The 25,000-nt window shown below is 46.5% G+C and overlaps 2 protein-coding genes across 3 annotated transcripts in view; one reads left to right on the top strand and one right to left on the bottom strand.

Annotated features, from left to right (window-relative positions):
• rbms3 (RNA binding motif, single stranded interacting protein) overlaps positions 1-9,210 on the top strand; it is a gene marked incomplete at its 3' end in the record, with an annotated part of 122,804 nt that extends 113,594 nt beyond the window's left edge. Inside the window, exons 11-14 of one of the 2 annotated variants that reach the window (XM_084471253.1) lie at positions 3,359-3,475; positions 5,157-5,243; positions 5,728-5,849; positions 6,546-9,210. In XM_084471253.1, the coding sequence (XP_084327379.1) occupies positions 3,359-3,475; positions 5,157-5,243; positions 5,728-5,849; positions 6,546-6,549 (330 nt within the window). Of the gene's footprint in view, positions 1-3,358; positions 3,476-5,156; positions 5,244-5,727; positions 5,854-6,545 lie in introns of those variants that run through there. The other variant, XM_084471254.1, reaches the window with a different exon arrangement.
• Positions 9,211-10,910: 1,700 nt separating this feature from the next.
• Positions 10,911-25,000, bottom strand: part of entpd3 (ectonucleoside triphosphate diphosphohydrolase 3) — a 14,187-nt gene continuing 97 nt past the window's right edge. The window contains exons 2-10 of the mRNA XM_084471561.1: positions 20,105-20,245; positions 18,601-18,718; positions 17,465-17,624; positions 16,943-17,102; positions 15,936-16,163; positions 14,208-14,471; positions 13,080-13,190; positions 12,354-12,491; positions 10,911-11,215 (exon numbers count right to left, since the gene is read on the bottom strand). Coding sequence (XP_084327687.1) covers positions 11,027-11,215; positions 12,354-12,491; positions 13,080-13,190; positions 14,208-14,471; positions 15,936-16,163; positions 16,943-17,102; positions 17,465-17,624; positions 18,601-18,718; positions 20,105-20,239 — 1,503 coding nt within the window. The 5' untranslated portion in view covers positions 20,240-20,245 and the 3' untranslated portion in view covers positions 10,911-11,026. The remainder of the gene's footprint in view (positions 11,216-12,353; positions 12,492-13,079; positions 13,191-14,207; positions 14,472-15,935; positions 16,164-16,942; positions 17,103-17,464; positions 17,625-18,600; positions 18,719-20,104; positions 20,246-25,000) is intronic.

The raw sequence follows: 25,000 nt of genomic DNA on the forward strand, positions 1-25,000 counted from the left end.
AAAATACGGATAACAAATTTTGAGCGATAAAAATACTGACTAAAGAAGCAGGGTATTCCAAGAACAGGCTCAGCAATCAAGACTGAATGCAATCTAACACACTGCTGCCCTACCAGGGTGCGGTCTGTAAGTCATGTGATCAAAGAAAAATCCTGTGTATATTCAAACCCAGAGCTCAGTAAGCACAGGGGTTCTAAACCAGTAAAACAGCTAAAATGGCTGCTCTTCCCCTCAGGGGTAATAACTATAGACTTTTTACTTATTTAATTATCTGGTCCAGTTATTTTAACCCATGACAATCACCCCTTTTTTGAGAATGTCTGCCTAATTTACATTTCCAATTATATCGGCATAATATTAAATGCATAAATTGTGTCATAATATCAGTTGATGCCCAATTTCGTTAATTAACATTGATGATTTACAATATTTATGAGTTTAAGAGTTTGAATATGCTTATTTTGGATCCATAGTTTGTCAACTTGAATATGAGTAATAAACATTATATTTTTAAAACATATCTGAATTAGTGAGCATCAGGAAAAAAAATAGTGAAGTCCTGTTTTGAAATGGTACAACTTAAAATGCCTTATTTGTATTTCAAAGAGGAGAAACCAAAACAAATACATTCAGATGACCTTGTTAGTTTTAAACAACAACACTTAAATGTTATGAATTCAACTCTGTATATTTACCTCTATACAAAGTTCAACAGCTTTTACACTGAATAACATTAGGGCAGTTAGCGGCCTCCACAGCATCCCTCATCTCTTTCACCCTGGGATAGTTCAATAAAAGCCCTTTGGGTGTGTACGTGTGTCAACATCACAGGCCGACGGCCAGCCTCGCCATGGTAAACACTGCACACAACTACAAATACAGGCTTAAAACACTAAAACACACTCTCTGCGTGTGAGTAGGTGTGTGTGGGGTGCGGGTGTCTGGACTTCCAACCAGAACACCATGACCTCATGAGAACCCAGATTAATAATAATCCTCCTCCATTAACGTGGCGTCTCTCCTCATATGGCACGGTGTGGCTGTTGAACCGCTGACAACACGTTGGCAAACAAGCTGGCACACACACACACACACCCACACGCATGTGTGGGTGTGTGTGTGTGTGTGTGTGTGTGTGTGTGTGTGTGTGTTGGTGGTTTTGTTTGACTTGTTCTTTTCGAGGGGCTGTCTAAATATGCAAAAAAGCTTTTCATGGTCTGTCGTCACGCTTGTCGGGATAGAGCGGTCGGGGAAGGAAAAGGAAAACATTACCTGGATCCAACGCGAGGCACGGAGCCCAGTGTGGTCTGAAGTGGTGTTAAGTTCTGCGTCTGTCTGTCTGTGTTTGTGTGTGTGTGTGTGTCTGTGTGTGTGTGTGTGTGTGTGTGTGCGTTTGTGTGAATATGTCAGTATGTGTATCACGGTTTATTCGCATGTGTGTGTTAGGCAGTGTATGAATCAGTAACAAGAAATGTGTGCATGCATGTGTGTGCGATCTCAGGGCATGTGTGTTTGTGTGTGTGTGAGTTTGATCTCACTGCATGTGTCTGTGTGCCAGTGCATATGCATGCATGCATGCTTGTCTGTGTATTGTGTGTGTGATCTCAGTTGAGTGAGTATTCCCATGAGTGGCGGTGGCGTGTCTTAACTGGCAGCAGGAGAATCGTCGTTGTCATGGGAGAGACTCAGTGTCAGTCTGTCCCTACACTTATGACTCTACTGTAACAGACACTCATGGCTCTACTGTAACAGACACACTTATGACTCTACTGTAACAGACACACTCATGGCTCTACTGTAACAGACACACTCATGACTCTACTGTAACAGACACTCATGGCTCTACTGTAACAGACACACTCATGGCTCTACTGTAACAGACACACTCATGACTCTACTGTAACAGACACACTCATGACTCTACTGTAACAGACACACTCATGACTCTACTGTAACAGACACACTCATGACTCTACTGTAACAGACACACTCATGACTCTACTGTAACAGACAGACTCACAACTCTACTGTAACAGACACACTCATGACTCTACTGTAACAGACCCAGTGACAGTCCGTCTCTACTGTAACAGACCCAGTGACAGTCCGTCTCTACTGTAACAGACACAGTGACAGTCTGTCCTACACTCATGGCTCTACTGTAACAGACACACTCATGACTCTACTGTAACAGACACTCATGACTCTACTGTAACAGACACTCATGACTCTACTGTAACAGACACACTCATGAATCTACTGTAACAGACACACTCATGTCTCTACTGTAACAGACAGACTTGTGGTGGAAATCGATAGAGCGACCGTGCAAGTGTCTGGTTGGTGCTGTGCGGCGGTGTGTGTGTGTGTGTGTGTGTTGTCAGTGTGGGCGTCTTGGAGGACGAGATTATAGCTTGACTGTTTACACTGTCCTACAAACACTACAAGTAAGAACAGAGCTAGAGGACTGCCAATCCACTGGCAGGCCCACTGGACAACAACACACACACACACACACGCACACGCACGCACACGCACACGCACACGTGCAAGCACACACACTTGAGCATGGAAACCCGACCCGAGCCTGACGGTACTCGGGTCGGGTTTGGATAAATATTTAGAAATGACTCTCGGGTTGGGGTCGGGCCCGGTCACATCTGCGTGATAAGGCGTTGGAGTTGGCGTGGCCCGTTGCTTTTGTGTAAGCGTTCATTGCCGTTGCTCGGGACACTCGTGTTCATTTGGGTTTCACAGGCTACCTGTCCTACAGAACCCCACAACCTCTCGTGTCATTTTGTGGAACTGATCGTTATCGTGGCCTTTGTTGTGGGCCTATGTGAATTTCAATTGGTTATGATGCTGAGCAACAAGCGCGCGTTAACAGCGAGCACAAGAGAGTGCTCGCTTAACTCGCTTGTTCGCTCATCTGTTGACATTTCCAAATGCCTTGCAGTTGTTTGATAAAGAAAAAAAACGCAAACGTGTATTAGTATGAGAAACAATAGACTTTAACTGTGTCGGACGCGGGCCTGTTCCGCACTCTAACAAACACACACACACACAAACACACACACACACACACACACACCTATTTCAAACATATTGAAGTGAAGTAGGTCATGTGTGAATGGTTTAAATTGTCTTTTATACACTCTATGATTAAACCAACTCCCTCTCTCTCCATTCTCTCACCCTTTCTCTCTCTCTCTCTCTCTCTCTCTCCCTCTCTCTCTCTTTCACTCTCTCTCTCTCCATTATCTCCCCCCCTCTCTCTCTCTCCATTCTCTCTCTCCCCCTCTCTCTCTCTCTCTCTCTCTCTTCTCTCTGCCTCTCTCTCTCTCTTCCTCTCATGTAGGGTGCTGTGATCGCCCCGTCGGCAGCCATTGACTCCAGTCTGTCCCTGCAGCCCTCCAGCCTGATGGCGCCCCTCACCCAGCAGATGAACCACCTCTCCATGGGTACCTCCGGCACCGTGAGTCCCCTCTGCCAGTCCTGTCTGTCTGTCTGTCTGTCTGCCATCTGTCTGTCTGTCTGTCTGTCTGTCAGTCAGTCAGTGCGTTTACATGACACTCAAGAAAGTCGATTTATTGGCTTAGTCCAACTATGATTGGATTACTAAGATGCATGTATACACCTTAGTCGAGCTATACTCGAATCGAATTGGCTTACTCATAGTCGAGTTAAGACCCCTAGATAATGCGATTCATAGTCGAGCTAAGCGTGCATGTAGCCAATCGAATTGGCTTGTGCGTTGATTTGCATTCTGCGCATGCTCGAGATCTTTTCCCGGGGCCGTGAGCCGGAAGTAGAAGGAGACGATAGTCTTGTTGTTGTCACCGCCGCCGTCGGATAAGGGATAACAAGAAACGGCGATTTATTTTAAAAAGTGGCGCAGAAGATGGAGGAAGCCGGTGAATGTAGTTACCCCCTTGTGTCCCGGCCGCGGGAGCGCGCATGGCATGCATTCATTAAAGGTGGAAACACACGGACACTACGCTTCCATTTCACCCAAGGCTGAATTAAAAGTACATGTTTTCTAAACGTGGGTCATCAACGAGGTTGTAAAGTAGTAACTTCGGGCACATCTGTCAAAATAAAAGTTTTTTTCTCCCGACGTGTTTACGATCTTTATTCATTCCTTGCGATGCGGCGGGGAATGTATACAGACGGGCGGTGGAGGGGCTGCTCCGGTGGGAGAGAGATGTTTTCAGCAGACAGCTGTCAACTCACTTTGGGTCGGCGATTTATTTAAAAAGCTGGCGCAGAAGATGAAGGAAGCCGGTGTCGTGCCAATGTAGTTACCCCCTATAAGGAGTGTATCATCATCAACGTGCATTCAGTACACACTACGCTTCGATTTAACCCAAGGCTGAATTAAAAGTCCATGTTTTTCTAAATGTTGCTCATCAACAAGGTTGTAAAATAACTACGATCTTTATTCATTCATTGCGCTGCGGCCGAACTGACGGGGGTATTCTCTGATATGAATCTTACAGACTGCGTCGGGTTCTCAGACTCTCGGGTACTTCCACAACAAGTAAAGACTCCTAGTCGGGTTTATCTCGCCAATGGGCAAAAGGAATTGGGGGAAATTAACTTTGGCTTTGACTCTCTGAAGTCCAGATTGAAACGCGACATGGAGGAGAAAGCGATGTTTCAGCAGACAGCTGTCAGTTCACTTCTGTTCCATATAATTTCTCCGACGCTCCATTGTTCCTCTCGGTCGTATGCGGACTGCTCTGCCGGCAGAGCAGCCGGAGGAGTCGGCATGTCTGTCTGTCTGTCTGTCTGTCTGTCTGTCCCTGTCTGTCTCTCTCTGTCTGTCTGTCCTTCTGTTTGTCTGTCTGTCTCTCTCTCTGTCTGTCTGTCTGTCTCTCTCTGTCTGTCTGTCTGTCTGTCTGTCTGTCTGTCTGTCTGTCTGTGCGTCTGTGCGTGACTAAGTGCGTGACTAAGAGTCACATGGAAACAGAATACAAATCCGACAGGCAATTGAATTATTTGTTAAAAAAAGAATGCAGGGGAATGGCAAACATCAACTCGAGGGTAAGTCTTTGTGCCATCGGTCTCTGTAAACAGATCTCTGCCTGGTGTCCACCGTGCCTCTGCTTTTGTCTCTGTGTCCCTAACCTCACCTAACCGCCACCTGTGTGCAGTACATGACGGCCGCAGCTGCTGCTCCTATGCAAGGAACCTACATCCCCCAGTACACTGCCGTGCCCGCCACCGCCATCTCCGTGGAGGTAACACCTGCACAGCCCCACCACAAAATCAACAGCAAAACAGTGGTTACATGGTTTAGTCATCCAGACAGCGGCCACGTCACTTTAAAGGTGACATATTACACCGCCAGGCGTGGGTGTGATTAGCCGCTACAAGGGGTTTTGAAAACCCCCCTCTTTGACTCTCTGACATCACAAGTGGGCGCGTCCCCCTAGACGTGTGCAGGATCGATCGGTCTACCAGCCGACCCAGTGGACTGTAGCAAACGTTGCTCATCTATCCGTCGTACATCTAGGTGGACAACGCCCACTTGTGATGTCAGAAGAGGCCGATTTTCAAAAACGGTTATCGGCCAATCCCACTCACACCTGGTGGCATAATAGTCACCTTTAACGTGTACACAAGGGGGGCGGTGTTGAGATCACGACCCAACGTGTACCGGAACCGAGAGCGGATGCGGTAACACGGCAAAGGGGGGAGTGACCGTTTTGTGGCGTTCCACAGGGCCTGGTGACGGACGCCTCTCCGCAGACGGCGCCCCAGTCCTCGCAGGACTCCGGCGGACAGCAGGCGCTGGCGGTGGACGGCGGCGGGGAGCACGCCGCCTACGCCTACCAACAGACCAAGTGAGTGACACCTTCAAAGTAAAGGCGCGGCGCGCCTTTACTTTGTGTTTTTCACGTCTCTCCATGTGCTTGCCTGAGACGATGACGTGGAGACAATGTTACGGCTTATTGTTTTACGTCACGCATGTACTGTAGTGTTGAAGTCAACGGTGCTGATTGATGAAAGCGATTTTTCGTTAATCGGCGTGACTTTGATTGGCTGAAGCTGAAAGTAGGCCGTTGTTGTTGTTGTTGTTGTTGTTGTTGTTGTTGTTGGTTGGGTCTCTCTCTCGCTCTCTTTCTCTGGGTTTGATTTTCAATCCGGGTTTCTTTTTCAATCTGTCTTTTATCGCCAATTATTATTTATTATCAATCTGTGTCATTAACGTTAAAGGGGTCATATTATGCCACCAGGCGTTGAGTGTGATCAGCCGTTACAAGCCGTTGTGTTTTGGGCGTGTCCACCTAGCTGTACGCTTGATAGATCAGTCTACCAGCCTACCCAGTGGACTGCAGCAAATGTTGCCCACTTGTGATCTCACTAAAACACAGGGAAAAGGCAGATTTTCAAACTTGCTTGTAATGGTTAATCACACTCACAATATCACCCCTTTAATATATAGAATAGAAATATATTTTTGACTGGTTTCTGCATCACCCTTTAACCCGCTGGTGTCTCCTTGGTCTCTGTTGATCTCTCCTCTGGACTGTGTCTAGGTAAACCCAAGATGAGTAGGAACCCCCACACAGCATTGCCGTGAGAGAGGGACTCTGCTTTGGTTGCAGAGCAGAAAACTAACAGGAAAGACAGGCGGACAACACTAAGGGACGGAATGCTTCCACTTTGCACAGTCATCGAAGAAAAATACAAATAAAAATCTATGAATAAATAAAAAAAAGATAAAAAATACAAATAAACCCATCCATGTGCCACTGAACTCTGAGGACAAAACATCATGAAAATTAAAGATTCTTTGGGGCTCGGGGGGTGTAACTTTTGTTTTCTCAATTTGAGACCCGACTTGACCTCCGATGGGGGACAGGAAATGGGCGGGAACAGACTGACAAGCTGTACAGGAAGTAAAAAAAAAGCTAACATTTGAATGTGCAGGTAGATTCAGACTTTTTTTAAATTACAAACAGTCGAGTAAAGTCTAGAGAGAAAAAAAAAGTCTTCCTTTGATATTCAGCTACATCATTTACACCTTTTTTGAGGGTTATTTGTTTGTTGTTTTATAGAATCTAAATGTTAAATCTTTATTGCCTTAATTTTCGTGGATTTGGGGGTGAGGGAAGAAACTCAAACTGGTTGAAATGTGTTCAAAACCAGAAAGAAAGAGTGAGCCACAGAGGTGAAAAATAAAACTGTACAGGATAAGGCTCTATTTGTATGAGGCAAAGTAAAAAAAAAATATGTTGTACAGTACACTTTGAGAGCTCGGAAAGACATGTAAGAGGGAAAAGGAGACTCCTGCCTCAGTGAAATGCAGCTCAGCTGGTTTGATCATCGCATTGGTTTGTTTATAGTTTTACTTATGAACTGGGCGGTCAAAATGGTTTCAAAATCGAAATGTTCCAGGGAAATCCTTGTAGGGGATCAGTCAAACCGATGTATGTGACGTGTTTTATACCAAAGATCAAGAAACAACACTTTTTTGGTCGATTTCTTTTCTGCCAGCGAAACAGTGAGACTGTCAATGACTCCAACTTGACGACAAGACCTGTTATCATCATGTTATTGGCATGTTATGTGTTTTGACTGGCGGCGGGGGAGACACCCATCACCTGGGGCTTCAACCAGATGTAAACCGTACCTTCATAGACACCCCATGCTGTGCTGCTGCGGCCACCCGGCAATGTTTCCCTGGCAACGTTATTCCATAGCCTCGTGTCCGGGTGGCTAAACGAACCACAGGTGCTCTTCAGCGAGAAACGTGTTTCTTTTGAATCTATCGGGGCGGGGTGAGGAAAATCGAGCTTCGTTCAAATTAATGTGCTTAATCCAGAACTGTGTGACTGCCCACTGACACCACTTACTGTTGACCGACTGATCGTAAGCCCCGTCCCCCATGTGGGTCTGTCTCATGACGGGAACGCACCAGCATAGAGGCCACGGTAGGAGTGGGCCGTCGCGTGTGTCCCCCCAGGCAGGCGCTCTATACACACACTAAAGAGATCAGGCCTAATGTCAAAACGTTTTTACCCTGTGAGCAATTACTGAAATTAATATATTATAAAATGACATATGTACGTGGCGCATGTATTTGCGTATAAAAGTCGAAGTTCAATTGATTCTGTTGGAAGTTGGTAACGAATTCTGCTTCTCAAAATGCAGATTTAGCAGAGCGGCACACCTGAATAATTGGATCTTTTGCATACGTCTTGACAATTTCACACCATCAGATACGCCCTGGCCTCCTAGTTTCATTGGACGCTGCCTGCAAGAGATTCTCTTCAAATATCTTGTTTTGCACCCTTTTTTGTTTTTGTTTTTTTATGGCATTGTCCTCTGTGTGGTATAACAAAATCCAGGATAGGCAGAAAAACATATTTTTTATCTTCGTTTTGCCTCTTCTTTATTACTTTCCTTCAGATGTTCTTACTTTAGTTGTTTTTTCTGTTGTCCACGCTGCTATTAACGCGATTCAGTATAGGGAGGTCAATAGCGGAGGAGTGTGTGGACTGTTTCACGTAGAAGAGAGGATTCCCCTAATAACTTACACACACACACACACACACACACACACAAATGCTAATGTGTCTCTTCAGAAGAATGGAAATGCACACATAAAAGCGACCACATTGTCTGACCGTTACCTCTCGTGTAAAGCATGGTCCGTATACGTTGATTCATGGATGACATCATGTGTGTGTATCATCACATACTCCATGTGTGTGTACGTGTACATGGCTGGCTGTGGGGTGGTGACACCTGAAGGTTCAAGTGTTCTTTTGTGCAGTTGAAACAGAGACCTGATTGTCTGCTAGGCCACGCCCATCGGGACCCGCCCATCTGTCCCATTGGCCCTTAGCAAAAAGACTAGAATATGTATCGCGAGAAAAATAAATGCATAACAGTTCAACCAAAATCAAGCAGGAGCAGTGGAACTCTTCTGGGGGATAAATTATTGACTGACAAGGAAAAGTAAACAAGTTAAAGATAAGCTGGGGGGAAAAAAGTAGAGGAGTATTTATGAGAACCTTTTGTACAGCTCTTAAAAAAAAAAAAGTTGCCACAGAAATACTTTGATGATATTTTTTTATTTGCTTCGGTCATATGCCTCCCATGTCTTTCAAATTGTGATTCTGAGAGTGTCTGTAGAACAAGTGGATGTTGCTGTAGTTTGTTTGTCACTTGTTTCTTTTTTTTTTAAGTCTTTCAATAAAAAAAGGTTTAAAAGCACACCGGTCGGGCGGTTTTTGTTCTGCGTTTTGCCGACTTATCACTACAGGTCGCTGTACTACACAATCATAAAAATCGATCACATAAGTCAATTAAATCCCGAATGAAGTCTGATATTAACAATGGGTGGGTGCTGATGAATTGTTGATATCTTTCTTAAAGCACTCTTCTCTACTCGTTGATCTAAAGTGATAAAGTAAAAAAATAAATGAAAACAATATACAGTACCTACTGTTATATAACATAGAACATGTACAGTCAAAAATGTACAAAAACGCGCCTGGCATCCCGGCCAGTAGGCATATGACCAACAACATCTTCATGAGCCAGTTTCATAATGATTCCCAATTGATTGCCTAATAACTACCAAAACCAGCCACACCATGCAATCGTCATCTCAGTTGATATTCATAAATTCAAACATTTACATAATAAATATGCTCAAGATTTAGTTCTTGTGTTTCAGTACAGTTTATTATTTGTATAAATTTGTGTCTGTTAAATCAAAGAGGTATTTCAGACTCATTATTTTGTGAGACTGAGATATGCCATTGTTTATCTGACTCACAACATTGCACATTTATTTATCAGGCATTTATTTGTTTATCAGAATACTTCATATTGCTCTGAATTTATTTTTGTATTTGATCAAACTTTCAATTTGGATCATATGAATAAAGTAATCAATCCTGTATGTTGTATTTAAATAAAGTAACAACTGGCCTAAACTTTTAACCTCATAATGTAGATTTAATTGTATTTCATAAAATATAATCCCTGTAACAGCAGAGCAGATACAGTTGTCTTAATTTAATCTCCTTTTCCACAAAACAAACTTCATTCAAATAATTAAAAAGCACCCACACAATGGTTGTCATTTTGAACAAATTGTGCTCTATAAATATAAGTGCTGCTCACAAAAACGGGCATATTTTTTTCTGACGGTTTTGTCGTTGTTGCAGATGGATTGTCATGTACTCAAAGAATATCATTGTCTACACACATTGAAAATGGGACATTATGAAACAAAATTCCCCTATGTAAATATAATGTTGAAACTATATACAAACAAAGACATTTAGTGCACTTGTATGTGTGTGTGTGTGTGTGTGTGTGTGTGTGTGTGTGTGTGTGGGTGTGTTCGTGCCTGTGTGTGTGTGTGTGTGTGTGTGTGTGTGTGCATGCCTGTGTGTGAGTGTGAGTGTCTGTGTGTGTCCACGTGTGTGCATGTGTGTGTGTGTGTGTGTGTGTGTGTGTGTGTGTGTGTGTGTGTGTGTGTGTGTGTGTATGTACATGTGCACGTGTTTCCTTCAAAGCAACTCCATCTCCCCAAAGCGCAAGCTAACTGTACATGCTACAAACCATCGAGGAGTGCTCACTGACGCACTGATGCCTCTTCTCCTATATGGAACAATGTACTCTCTTCCATTCCGTGTTCCAGGCAAGAGCAATCAAACACGAAGCTAAGACTGTAAACTCTGACTAAAAGACTCATTCTTGTCAACTATTTCCTTTTCTTTGTATAAGCATTTCATTCCAAGCCTTGACTTAAATATACATCTTGATGTGTTGAATAATAAAAATACAGTACCCAGTAAGTAACTAGTTTTTACCACATGCTTCTGCAACACAACCAGCAGTGCTGTCTGGAGGGGGGGGGGGGGGGGGGGAGAGACAATTCTTCCTGTCCATGTCATGCCTGATTTAGTGGGTAAGGGTTCCGGATCAGGGAGAGATGTGTGTGTGTGTGTGTGTGTGTGTGTGTGTGTGTGTGTATGTGTGTGTGTGTGTGTGGTCAGTAGCATGTGCGGATGAGCATGATGAAGAGGAAGACCACGGTGATGATCATCATGGCCGAGAAGAGGAAGATGAGGCCGGCGAAGACGGGGTTGGACATGGGAAGGATCTCCTTGGCGTCCGAGGGAATCATGTTGGACATGGACAGCATGAAGCCCAGGCTCCAGCCCAGGCTGGTGCCCTCCACCTGCGACAAGAGAGGACGTTAAAGGAGCCGTGGTGGAAGTGGCGGTTGCGGTTGTTGAACTACATTACAGTTGGGTCGGATGTGTTGAGATGATTTTGTGATGTTTGTTTGTTTTCTTGGTAGCCGTAAAAAGACAAGTCAAATAAACCACTCAAGCCGCAAACCGCTGCTCGTATCTATGTGTTCGTCTCGCTATTATCAGCTTCGACGAAGAAAGACTCAGCGGCGACACACACAGCGCTGGTTATAGAGTGAGCTCATCTTACAGTGTGGAGTATGACTCAATGACTCATTTCAGTTAGAAAACCGAACAGGCGTTCGCCTGTCTTTCCTTTGTGCCTCACATGGACGACCTAACTGTCATTATTCACATTCCAAGACATGAAAGAGCACAAGCAGCAATGTCTCTTTGTCACGAAACCGGGGGGGGAATCCCTTGTTTCCCAGCGATTAAACCGTTCTTTCTTTTATTAAAGGGAGAACCCGAACCACAAATTCCGCGGAAACATTGACGTTGAAGCACAGACTGCGGCCCCTGGTTGCGTGCTTTGTGTTTGTGATATAGGAGGTCATGACTCATAACGTCTGAGGGACCTCCTTTGTAGAAGCCGTTCCATATCCCCCCGGGGGCCCCAGCAAGAGGAATAACTGGTCCACTGTCTTCTTGTGCGCGTTTTCCTCAGCTCCGCTTGTGTGCTTGACAGCTGAACGGGTGTGGGGGGGGGCATCCGTCATTATGATGGGCCCTGACAGTCGGGGCCCTGCAGCCATTTCATCCAAAACCATTCAGGCTCCAACTTCTAATGAGGCCAGAAAACGTATGTTCACGTTAATAACACGACCAGAGCGGGTTGACTTGCAACCGAAAGGGTTGCTAGTTTGGAACCCCAGCTCCTCCTAGCGCTGCGGTGTCCCTGAGTAAGACTCCCGGTGAGCTGGCTGTCTCCTTGCATGGTGGACTCCGCCGTCGGCGTGTGAATGCGTGCATGACGGTTGCACTTTGCTTTGGATAAAAGCCCCTGCCAAATGCCCTAAATGTAACTGTACTACCGCTACACTCCGTCTTTATTGTCCATTATTCCTTCCTCCTCACTGGTGTTGTTATCGGGAGGTGACGCCGTCTTTTGTGTTTCCCTACCTCTTTTGCGAAGTTGATGTTCTTCCAGGTGTCCGGGTCGAACTTGTATCCGTCGACCAGCAGGGTGAAGACGTAGTGCGACGAGTAGCAGTACGTGATCAGGTACCTTTCCGAGATCTCGGTCCTCATCGTCTTCAACTGAACGACGCAAAAACAGACACACACACACACACACACACACACACACAAACAAACACACAATTAACACAGTTTGGCACGTACAAATAACCTGGGAACTAACACCGGAATATTCACGATAAAATGATGCACACGTTTTTTCGTGAAACCAAAAAAGTTAAAGCTGGGAGTAGGCATTTCAGAGAGACCAGCCAGAGTAAGCTAGGCTTGGAAAGTATCCAATGGGATAAATCCTCACTCCCCCCCCTCAGGCATCCCTCGACAGGAACATGAGCTAGCTTTAGCACCAGGTCTGTCTAGGCTTGTTGAAGATGCGCGCCTTGCGTGGTGAGCACACAGGTTGGTAGGTAGCCAGACAGGTATTTTGTGTCAAAACATCACTCAAACGAAACCAGAACTAAAGCAAAGGCACTTAACCTGGTGTCAATCTTTGAGCAGTTGCAGCTGCAAAAAGCACTGCGTCACAATAGCGGAAAAACATAAATAATATTTGAGATCTGCTGCTGCCACCACCTAATGTCCCACAGTTGTACTGTGTGCCCCCCCCCCCCGGCCCCAGAGAGGTGGGTGCTGACTGAGTCCACTCACAAGCGTTTTGTTGATGTGGCAGAACTCCCTCAGGGTGCTGTTGAAGGCGTCCAGCTCAGAGGTCCCGTTCAGACGCAGCGCCTTGGCCGTGAAGAAGAATCCAGCGTAGGCCTGGGGGGGTCAGGAGTAGCACCAGGTCACAGGGGTCAGGGGTCATCCTCTGCATGCTATGAATGTGTGTGTGTGTGTGTGTGTGTGTGTGTGTGTGTGTGTGTGTGTGTGTGTGTGTGTGTGTGTGCATGCTATAAATGTGTGTGTGTGTGTGTGTGTGTGTGTGTATGTGTGTGTGTGTGTGTGTGTGTGTGTGTGTGTGTGTGTGTGTGTGTGTGTGTGCTCCCATGTTTCTGTTCTTGTCCCTGTATATATGTGTGTGTGTGTGTGTGTGTGTGTGTGTGTGTGTGTGTGTGTGTGTGTGTGTGTCTATGTGCTGTGGCAACCCGGCCTCGTCACAATCAACGTGATGCAGGCTTCCACACCCATGCGGGGCTCTCTCTTGGCTGGAGTGGAAGGAGAGTCCAGCCGTCGTGGCTGTGCCACCCGATCATCTTTTAGTTCTTTTTACAAGAAAGACTTTAAGTTTGATTAAACGGGCCGTTGTTGGCTTTAACATCTAAGAGATTTGTGTGCTGATTCGAGCGAGGCGGGTTCACTCCCAGAGGCGGGTTGCCACAGTATGCTCCCATGCCTGTTCTTGTCCCTGTGTGAGTGAGTGTGAGTGTGAGTCTGTTCTTGTCCCTGTGTGAGTGAGTGAGTGTGTGAGTCTGTTCTTGTCCCTGTGTGAGTGAGTGAGTGTGTGAGTCTGTTCTTGTCCCTGTGTGAGTGAGTGTGTGTGAGTCTGTTCTTGTCCCTGTGTGAGTGAGTGAGTGTGAGTCTGTTCTTGTCCCTGTGTGAGTGAGTGAGTGTGTGAGTCTGTTCTTGTCCCTGTGTGAGTGAGTGAGTGTGTGAGTCTGTTCTTGTCCCTGTGTGTGTGCTTGTGCGTGTGCAAGCGCACGTGCGCGTGTGTGTGTTCCCATATGTCTGTTTGTGTGTGGGTGTGGGTGTGGGTGTGCGTGCGCGTGCGCGTGGGTGTGTGTGTGTGCGTGCGTGTGTGCGCGTGCACCTGTGTGTGTGAGTGCATTCTCTCCTCACCATGTATTTCCCGTGGACCGGGGGCTGCTGGACTCCGTTGAAGGAGCAGCCCTGCGCCGTGCAGTTGGTGAAGTCGAACAGCGTGCGGACCAGCTCCCGGCACCTGTCCGTGTCGGGCCTGCCCACGAAGGTGATCTCCTGGTCAGGGTCAAAGTCGGCCGGCGTCTTGGTGCAGGGCGAGTTGTAGATGGTGGAGGCCTTGACGGTCACGTCGAAGCCCTCCTGGTAGCAGGGGTTGTGGACGTAGGTGGGGTCCGGGGAGGCCTGGGACGTCGTGGGGGTGGGGGGGGGGGGGTGGGGGGGGGGGGGGGGGGGGGGGGGGCGGGGAGGAGCCACAGGGTTATGGGAGAACCGGTCGGTGGATCAGACCCTAGTGACGTCTCTCCTGGTTTCACTAGTACATCTGCTCACGGTAGCGTTTGTAAAGATGGCTTTGTTGAGCCCATTCTGCCCGTTCTGAGAGTTTCCCGTGAGCCGGCCACAAATGTAAAGACTAAGGCAAAATAGCGCGTTTGTCTATGTGATGATAAGAGTATAGTTAATAGTAGTAGTATTGTAGAAGTACTTATATGACGATTCAACGTTTTTTGCTCCACAAACTCTGTACCGACCGACACACATTTCTTCCAAAACGATTGTTTACATGTGTGGCAGGCGCTAAAGGCTCTGTGGCAGACTCGGTACAAGGACATCATTTGGACAAATTCTATTATTATATATTACAGGTTTTTAGTTGTTTTGGTGAAGCCAGCAGAGACAGTTACAATGGTAACCCAGACCAGTGTTTTCCTTTAAGAAGACGAGACAACCAATAACAAGGGAAGGATGACCGGTGAAGGAGTGTGCTTTAACCTCCATACACAAGTTATTTCACGCTTTTTACTTTTTACAACAACCCCCCCTCAAACAACAATGTGTGTATGTAAGCAGAAAGTACTGGGTTGGATTATACCCTAACATTAACAGGGCCTCTTGAAGTCACACTCAGGCACTTAGGACCTGCTGAGCCAGCAGAGTTTGACCCGGCTTTCATAGTATTGCTCCCTCTACCATATCAAGTATCAAACTCTGTCTTTGTTTCAAATCCATCTCTCTCCATATAATGCTTTTTTCCACCCAGACAGTCTCCACAGCATTCACCCCCTGATCAATACTCTGACGGCCATGGTGCATTATTCCGGACCGTTCTTCGCTGTTGACGCTCTGAAAGGACTCACACTTGTTGTGCTCATGAGCTCTTAACCAGCACATAATGCATCTGCGTTGTCACAGACGTGCCCCTACAGTCCTACGGCCTAAACATCCGTCACACTTATTCACACTTTCCATACAATGACTTCAACAGAGTGCAGTCCAGGCAAAAATCCAATACCATGAAACTGATTTATTTTAGGGTCATATAGTATTAAATGCAGAGATGCCCTATGCATCTCCATGTCACGCACACATACACGCACGCATAAACACATACAAGTACACACGCATACAAACTATGTACACACACACACACACACACACACGTACGCGTAAAACCAAACATTACACGTAGATACGTACACACACACACACACACGCACACACACACACACACACACACACACACACACACACACACACACACACACACACACACACACACACACACACACACACACACACACACACTATAAATCAGCCAAGGACAAACAGCCGTGGTTCAAGCCGTGTTTGGTTCGAGACCCGCCGTACCTTGATTACCCGGTCCAGGATCTGCTTCTCTGCCTCGTTCTTGCCGTAGCAGAGGTAGCTGTGTGTGTACACGTTGTAGTCGTAGCCGTACAGTCGGACGGGCAGGAAGTCCTCCCCCTTCAGCTCCTCGCCCACCTGGAAGGCGAGCTGGGTGGAGGCCCCGCCCAGGTCCATGGACCCCACGGTGCTGACCCCCGTGGGATGGATCAGAGAGTTCAACAGGGTCTTCTGTGGGGGCAGGAGGGGGAGACACTCGCTGGTCACCACGGTGATCCCCGCGTTAAAGCTGCGTTATGTACACTGTAACACTTTGATGTAAATTGACAGCAAAATTCTAACAGTAATCTACTGTATTGATATGATGATACAGTGATAATACTGTAAATAAACAGTAGGCCTACCTTACTGGCAAAACTGCTGCCAGTACTAGTAACCAGTCCTGTAGTTTTACTGGGAAAAGTTTTATATTGTACGTTTTCTGCCACAGCTGTTTACTGCATTGAAACAAAATCTGAAGTAGAACGTTTCTCAAGAATAAAACGGAGACTCTAGCGACACGCCCACACAAAAAGGTTTTCGCTAATGTGAAAACCTGCATATATCAGGTTGGAACTAGAGAAGGCCATGCCTTTTTGTTTACGTTGAAATGGAAATGTCTGCCGTTTTTGGGGCCATCAAATATGCTGTGTTCTAGATTAAAGAAAATACTGAAGGTATCAAAATCAGGAGAAGACACAAACAGCCAGCTTCGGTTTTAGCCATGAAACAAAAACATCCCATCGCACAATAAATACAGACATACCTGCTGGCTGTGGGTCAAAATTAAATAAAATAAAATTGAACCGGACCATCACGTTATCATTATCGTGAATGTTGATGTAATAGTACTGGGCAAACTGTTCTTTCATTTGATTCATGGCTAAGGCTTCTGAAAATCCATGCATGGTGGCAAAATGAAGCAAGTGCAGTGGTTTTCAATGGCCACCTTGTTTGGGCTGTGACCGTACCTCCTCAAAGTTCCCCATGAGGTAATTGACCGTGACCCAGCCGTAGAGACCTTCCTCCTGTCCGGTCAGGATGGTGGCCTCCTTGAACGTGAAGGGCAGGGACTTGAGGTACTGTTTGAGGCTGATGATGACCTCGTCCGATCGGTTGGTGTCCACTTGACTTGGGGGGAGGATCAGAAAGGGACACAGGGTTAGAGACACGGTCAGGGGGTTGTTGTGAGCGATTGTAAAGTGAGCGGTTGTAACGGCTGTTGAAGGCTTTATGCTAGTTAGCGTTAGCATGTCCTGGAGCAGCACAGCCCGGCCAGGCAAATAGAAAACGGAACGATGAATACATAAATAAGGGCTTCAAACAACTATTCGTCGTTGTATTGTTGTATTATATGTTGATTAAGTGTTCATTTTTCGGATGATCAATTGATGCATAGTTGAATGGTCTCATGGACGAACAGATATTCAAACTAAAGAATGCTATTTCGATTTTACTTTTTTAATAACAATAATGAAAATAGGTTGTGTTACTTCAGCAGTCTCATGCCGGCAGTGGCCCCCAGGTAAAGGGGCGTTTTCTGGCGTTTCTCCACTGGGATTTCGTTTGTGACCTTCTGCATGCAGCCAGCGAAGGCCTCCCACGTCTTCCTGTCCTTCTCCGCGTCCACCAGCATGTCGGAGATGCCGTCGCCTGGCGACGCGAAGACAAGCTCCCATCAACATTTGACAAGTTGTGCAAGTAGTGCAAGTTTTTAATTATTTCGCTTTTGCTAAACATGCTACAACACGTATCTTTGTCGAGATCACAGCATGATAATCTGTGATTATCCAGCAGTACTAGGGCCCTATCTTGCACCCAGCGCAATTGACTTTCTACACCGACACATGTATCGTTGCTAGTTTGCACCCGGCGCAAAGCTGATTTTCCCCCGCAGCAACCAGGCGCCACTACACTTGCGCCTGGAGAGGCGTGTCGGCGAAAAGCAGGGGCGTGTTCCGGCGCAAATGATACTTGGTGCTATTTAATTCCTGGTCTAAATGCACTAGCGGATAGCGCAGTTGGTGTTGCTATTTTGACATGCCATGGCAGGTCGGAACTGCAACATAACAATAGCAATAACAATAGCAACAGCGCCATAGAACCGCCCACAAAGCTACTTCGACTTTGCGCTTCACGTCTGCATTTGAGACCGTCTAACTAGGGCCCCTAGTGTGTTCCAGCAGAAAGTCTGGGGGGAGGGGGGGAGCGCACGGAGCCTGGGCCAGAACCCTGTGCTGCAAGGGGGGGGTCACACCTCCTTTCCTGTTTGGAGATATTCTACCGTAGCAAAGAAAGTGAGACCCAGATATGAGCTTCGACTTCCCCTCAGACTTCATCTACAATCTGATGTGTGGGATTACAGCGTTAAAGGCCTTTATCTTCCACCCCCAGACTTTCAGATCTGACACCCTGCCAACCCAAAGCCTAAAGCCCACGGCAGGGAACCGTAGTACTAAGACAAAAGACCTCCTGTATGTATTGAAGGTGTTGTTTTGAAAAGGGCCTTGTTGTGTTCCAGACAGCAAAAGATTCAGGTGAATCCATACACAACACTCAACGGTGTAACGGGAGAAGCAGGTCAATAAGGCTGTCGTATGCACGTATCCGTCTATCTAAATCAACTCACCAGCCACTTTACAGTTGAGCACCTCGGACACAACGCCGGTGTCGTTCTTCTTCTCGCCGGGCCACTTGTAGAGGTACACGGTGGAGCGGGAGGAACCCGAGTCGACCACGATGCCGTACTGAGAGGAGGGGAGACGGTGGCTGGTCGTTAAGAATACCACCGGGCATACGCTTTGCTTTTTAAAGGGCTTTTTCCAGACACTCTTTTTGGCACGCTTCAAAACCAGATGAAATACGACCAATCCAGGTAAAACAAATGATTTAAAGAAAACAATGATTTAAATGCAAAACCAGGGGAACAAAGAGGGACTTTGAGGTGAGGAAAGTGAGACGAAAGCCTGGAAAGCCTTTTTAGAAAGGTGAGAGGAGAGGGGCGGAGTCACTGATTTGTTTGTGGGGGGGGGGGGGAGGGGCAGAGACATGGACTTATTCAGAGGAGGAGACAGACAGACAGACGAGGGCCAAACGGGGAGAGTCATAGAACAGTGCATTGTGATGAACATGAAGAGACTGCAGTGTTGCTGTGCTCCTACAGCATTCACCGTGGTGGTCCACCATGTGGTCTGCATTTAGGTTTCTTTACGTCCTCGACTGTCAAAGGTTAAAGGGGTGATGTAATGCCACCAGGTGTGCGGTTTATTGCAAGCCCTTTGAAAATATTCCCTGTGCCTTAGTGACATCACAAGTGGGCGTGTCCACCTAGCTGCGTGCTGGATAGATCGGTCTACCAGCCGACCCAGTGGACTGCAGCAAACGTTGCTCATCTATCCGTCGTGCATCTAGGTGGACGCGCCCGCTTGTGATGTAAACACAGGAAAAGGCAGATTTTCAAACGGCTCGTAACGGCTTATCACGCTTACACCTGGTGGCACAATATCAGCCCTTTAAGGCTGACTGAATGTCATCCACCACAGTAGAAGTAAGAAGCGTTATGGAGGGAGAACAGGCAATCTCAGAATGCAGCAGGCCCCGCCATCTGCTCTCTCTCCTCAGCTGTCTTCAGCCCTACTGCAGGCCCTCTGTTTACGCTGTACATTATCTCAACAAGACAGGAAGTCAAGCTGATTGCCCTCCGGACCTCTTACCCTGACCCCGCTATTGACCTGCTTCATAGCTGACAGGCCCACACACACAAGGACACGCACTCGCACACACACACACACACACACACACACACACAAATGGACACGCAGACACACGCACACAACACACACATACACATGGAAACGAACACACACACGGACACGGACACACACATAGACGCACACACAAGCAAATACACAGACAGATATATACACACACACACACACACACACTGTGTTTGGTGGACAGTAAGCAGAGACGCATGGGGTTGGTGTGTGTGAGTGTATGTGCGTGTATGTGCGTGCATGTGTGTGCGTGCATGTGTGTGTATGTCTGTAAGTACACGTGTGTGTATTTGCATGCATGTGTGTGTGAGTGTGAGTGTGTGTGTGTGTGTGTGTGTGTGCGTGGGGGATGTGTACCTCCAGGCTGTACTCCTGCACCCTCCACTCGGTCTGGATGACGGCGACGGTGATGATGGCGGAGATGCTGGCCAGCAGCAGAACCGCCACCCAGAATGTGCGGCACTGGCAGCATGTTTTCCTCTTGGAGGCCATGGCTTGCTGCAGAGGAGAAAGCCAGTCAGAAAAGCAGCCTGATCCTGTGTGCTGCTGTGAGTAGTCAGGAAGAGTGTGATGGGGCGACAGTTATCTTATAATGTCACCAGAACCACTTCTTTTTCAATTTATGAATCAAATCTTCTGCAAAAGACCATTGTACGTCCTGGCACTTAATGTACACACTTATTGTATGTTGTACGTCCTGGCACTTAATGTACACACTTATTGTATGTTGTACGTCCTGGCACTTAATGTACACACTTATTGTATGTCGTACGTCCTGGCACTTAATCTACACACTTATTGTATGTTTTACGTCCTTGCACTTAAAAATAGTACTTAGCATTGCGTAGCATCTTATCCTAGCTATATATGTTGTGTACAGGGAATGGGTTAACCTAGTAATTGTTAGTGCTTGGCACTTGGTTCTATGAACATCCTTACTGTACCGACAGCGATATAGTGTTTCTCTTTCTTCTGACAAATGTACTTGTTGTAAGTTGCTTTGGATAAAAGCGTCTGCTAAATGCCCTAAATGTAAAATGTAACAAAAAAAAGAGGCGTCATTCATCAAATGGAAGATTTGAACTGTGGTTAATTCTGGTGTCGTTCAATCAAGCCAAACATCGAGATTGAGGTTAAGATTAGAAAAACACAAGGTGGAAAACAGCTGGTTACGTAATGTGTGCTCTCAGGTCTGTAGCTGGAGGCGCCGTTTGAACAAAGGACAACATTGTCAACGTCACTAGCAAACAATTAGACATATGGGTTTCAGGTGAAAACTGTATTCACTGTGGGAGGTGTGGAATTGCATGATGGGACACTCCGACAAAGCCCTTAGGGTCAGAGAGGTATTCAAGATGGAGGTTGAGGAAAGGTTTACAATGCAGGAGGTAATTTCTTTCTTTGATGGCTCAATGTACATTGGCATTGCACTCACACACAATGATAAACCATCTTCAAAATATCATATAGGCCTATTATTAACATAAATATTCTGTTCATATATGAAAATACAGGAATTCTGAACCTATTTACTTCATTTTGTATCGTTCCTAAATGTATTCTTTATTATTACCTGTCCTTTAAGATGCTTCTTAAAACCACTGTGTTTCCACGGCGGTTTGAGTAATGCAACTGTCTAATCTCCTCCTTCCGGTGACAGGATGCATGCTTCACACGCTAGTGGTCCCTCTGCCAACGAACAAGCCCAGCCTGCGTCCTGATTTCACCACACATGTTTCTCCTCATGTTTGCTTGATAAATGCTACCCCAGTGACCCCCCCCATCCCCCTGTGCTGTAATGGTTTCAATATGCCTGGACTCTTGTCCTTACACGACTCGTGCAGGAAATTATCTTCCCTCTGATTTAAGTATTTACTCCATTGCTGGAGTCCATCTTTTCCTGAAGGAGAGCCACTGCAGAGGAATTACAGAGGACGACTGCGACACTGGCTAGCACAGGCCAAGACTTCTTGGCTTAAGTGAACTTCATTCACTTTCCATGTTTCATGTGCCAATCCTTTTCTATATTGATTCAACCAATCCGTCAAAATGAAGGATCCCACTAAATAAACATGTTACAGAGTTAAGTGTGATTGACTACTTTTGAAAGAGAGTATTGGTAGGAGGAGGTTACTAATAACCAATCGTGTTGGTTTTCTGTGTTCATTCACTTGCACTAGTTCAGCGATTGTTGGTAAAAACATCAACTTGTGTGTGCTCGAGTCTGTTTAGATGGGTTTCGTTCACTCATGTGGTTTCAGCTTTTTCTCTACATAGACATACATAGTATATTACTACAACCACGCAGGGCGACAGCCAGCTCATCAGGAGCAGTCAGGGGGAGGCGTCTTGCTCCGGGACACCACGACACTCGGCTAGGAGGAGCCGGGGATCGAACCAGCAACCTTGCGGTTACCAGCCAACCCGCTCTACCTCCTGAGCTTAGGGTTTAGGGTCGTACTTCAGGGCTGTGCTCCGGTCGTTATCCCACCCCTGGCGTGTCACTCATCTCCCAGGGCAACACGACCACGTGTCCACTCAGACCCTAAGACCCGTCTGCTTTACATCATCTCCTTGGGAACAGGAGTCATCCGCAGCCACAGGATGGAGAACAGCAAGGCATTCCAACAGCGGCTGTTTGTCCACACACCTGATATTATGTGATTTGTGATTTTTCTTTTGGTTTCACACCAGAAAACCACCAAATAGTGTAACAACATTGTTATTCCTATTTTGGTCATAAGGTCATCGAGTGTGATGGCCACCTTTCATCGACATAATAACAGCTATTACAAAACAAACCTTACATACCTTACCTTGTGTATAATTATCAGATTAGTCTTCAGGGGACATTTTGTTTGTTTGTGTTGTGCCCTTTTAGTGTTATTTAAATGCTAGTCCATCATCAGTCGAGTCAAGTCATTCTGACCTGTCAGGGTGGTGATTATTATGAGGCGTGAGGATTTACAAACAATCTGCCTGAAGTCTTCAACAGAGCCTGGGCTAATCTCTTTGGCATGAGTTTGGGGGTTCCTTCTTGTTTTTGCCCAACCCCAATCAACGGTTAATGGGACTTGAACACTCTCCAGCTCCAAAGGTTAAATGACGTAATTAGGCTATTACAATGTCAGCTGTCACTCAAACTCACATGTCTAGCAACTATGGGAGAGAACAAAGGGATTCCGGGAGGGAAGCCTACAATATTAAAATGTGCTGATCTGATACGCAGTAGGAGTAGTCTGTGTCTGACATCGAAGAAGGGGAGAGAGTAAAGGCATGTTTGACAGGAATTCAAATCACACCCTACAACGATGAGGTCATATTGGAGAATTGTATATCCAACGTGATTGTAATGTAATGTTATGTAATCCAATGTTATACTGATTTGATTATCAGTAAGTGCTGAAAGGCGTGCTGAGTTTTTTGAATATAGAGAGAGAGAGAGAGAGAGAGAGAGAGAGAGAGAGAGAGAGATTCTAAAATGTCAAAAAAGTTAATACATGCCGAAAAATTAATACATGCATAAATACATAAATATTTATGTATCGGCATGCAAAAACATGTCCATACAAACATCCGTCCATACGGCACACGAAAGTCGGTTCATTTTTAAATTGCGTGCCTGACTGCAGACAACGTAAGAACACGCACATACTGGATCCTGTCACAAGGACGTGGCAGAAATGCCTTCCAGACCTCACCCCATGTCACCAAACCGTCACAGCTTTAGCGTTTACGTTGAAGCATTTAGGCTTTGTGATTTTGTACTCTGATACATCATCCGCCCACTGCTCTACTCTGTTTCTCGCTTGCATATATACCACCCAACTATGGCAGCATAGCCCCGCCAATGTGTTCCCTGACGGGCTTTGGACTAAATAATAATCGCAACAACTTTATCTTTTTGCATTGCACCTGTCAAAAGCAGGATAAACACAGATTTAAAATACGGCATCAATAAAAACATATATACATACACTGAATACAGCAGTAAATCCTAAAACAAGAGACAGGATGCAGTTAAATAAATAAAAGCATCCCACACTAAAAGCCGTTGCGTTGGGTCTTAAGCAACGCTAGAACGGGGGGGATGGACCCTAGCCAATAGCCTTATCTCGGCCCTCCCGCCCGCCGCCGCCGATGTGGAGGAGGGCTGCTCTCCTTTATCTTTCAGCCTTTGAAAACAAGACGAGGATCGCGGGCCACAGGATGCTAGGCTGGTACAGGCTGGTACGGGGATGAAAGGGGGAGGTGTAGGGGAGGCCCTGCCCCCTGCCTGGCTTTGAAGTTGAATCAAATCATTTCAACGTCAGTCCTAAAGGAGACGATGGAAGGGTTTGCTGAAATTGGCGGTGATATGGTTCACGGTTCCTAGTGTATGTTAACTATGTTAACTAATGGGCGATGGACGATCTTTTCCTCGGCAGGAGCGTTAAGTGGAGGTGCTGGGATACCTCTAAACGCAGGTTCAGAGGGAAGGGATCGGGTTCTCGTAAAACCACGCAGCCCCCCCCCACCGGTGGCCTAATGGCTAACCCTGTTACCACCACACCGACGGCTTCTCCCCATTACTTTGTCCTGTTCCTGCTTCCTCCCTCCCTCTTTCAAAGCTTTCTTTCGGCCTATGTGTGGCTGAAGCACACGTGTACACACACACACACACACACGCGCTGACACACACACACACACACACAAAGACTCACAGACACACGCACACACACAAACACACATGCACGCACGAACACACGCACACATGCACACACTCAAACACTAACCACACACACACTCACACTCACGCTCACACACCCAAACAAACACGAACACACACACACACAACCACGCACACACAAAAACACACACACAAGCACACTCACACACACACACACACACACACACACACACACACAGTCAGCAGCGATACTATACAAATACACCGTCAAATGCTGACATGTGATCAGTCATTCTTGGTACACATGAACGCCTTGCAACAGAAGCTGCAACAGCAGCAGCAGTAGAAGTTCCAAGCCGGACCACGTGTGTGTGTGTATGTGTCTCCCTGTCACCCCCGCTGAAGCAAGACCCTCTGGAGCGTCAGGAAGTCAAGGGACTCCCCCCTGGCTCTTGTCTCCATAACACGGAGCCAACGTGGCTTGCGTGGACGCGTTGAGGAGTGACAACCGATGCTGTGGTGCGACGCCCTGGGTAAATATCATCGTCGACCTACAAGTAAACACACGCAGTGGACCTGCACAG

The sequence above is a fragment of the Micromesistius poutassou genome (assembly GCF_964030765.1).
Source record: "Micromesistius poutassou genome assembly, chromosome: 8".
Lineage (NCBI taxonomy): Eukaryota > Metazoa > Chordata > Actinopteri > Gadiformes > Gadidae > Micromesistius > Micromesistius poutassou.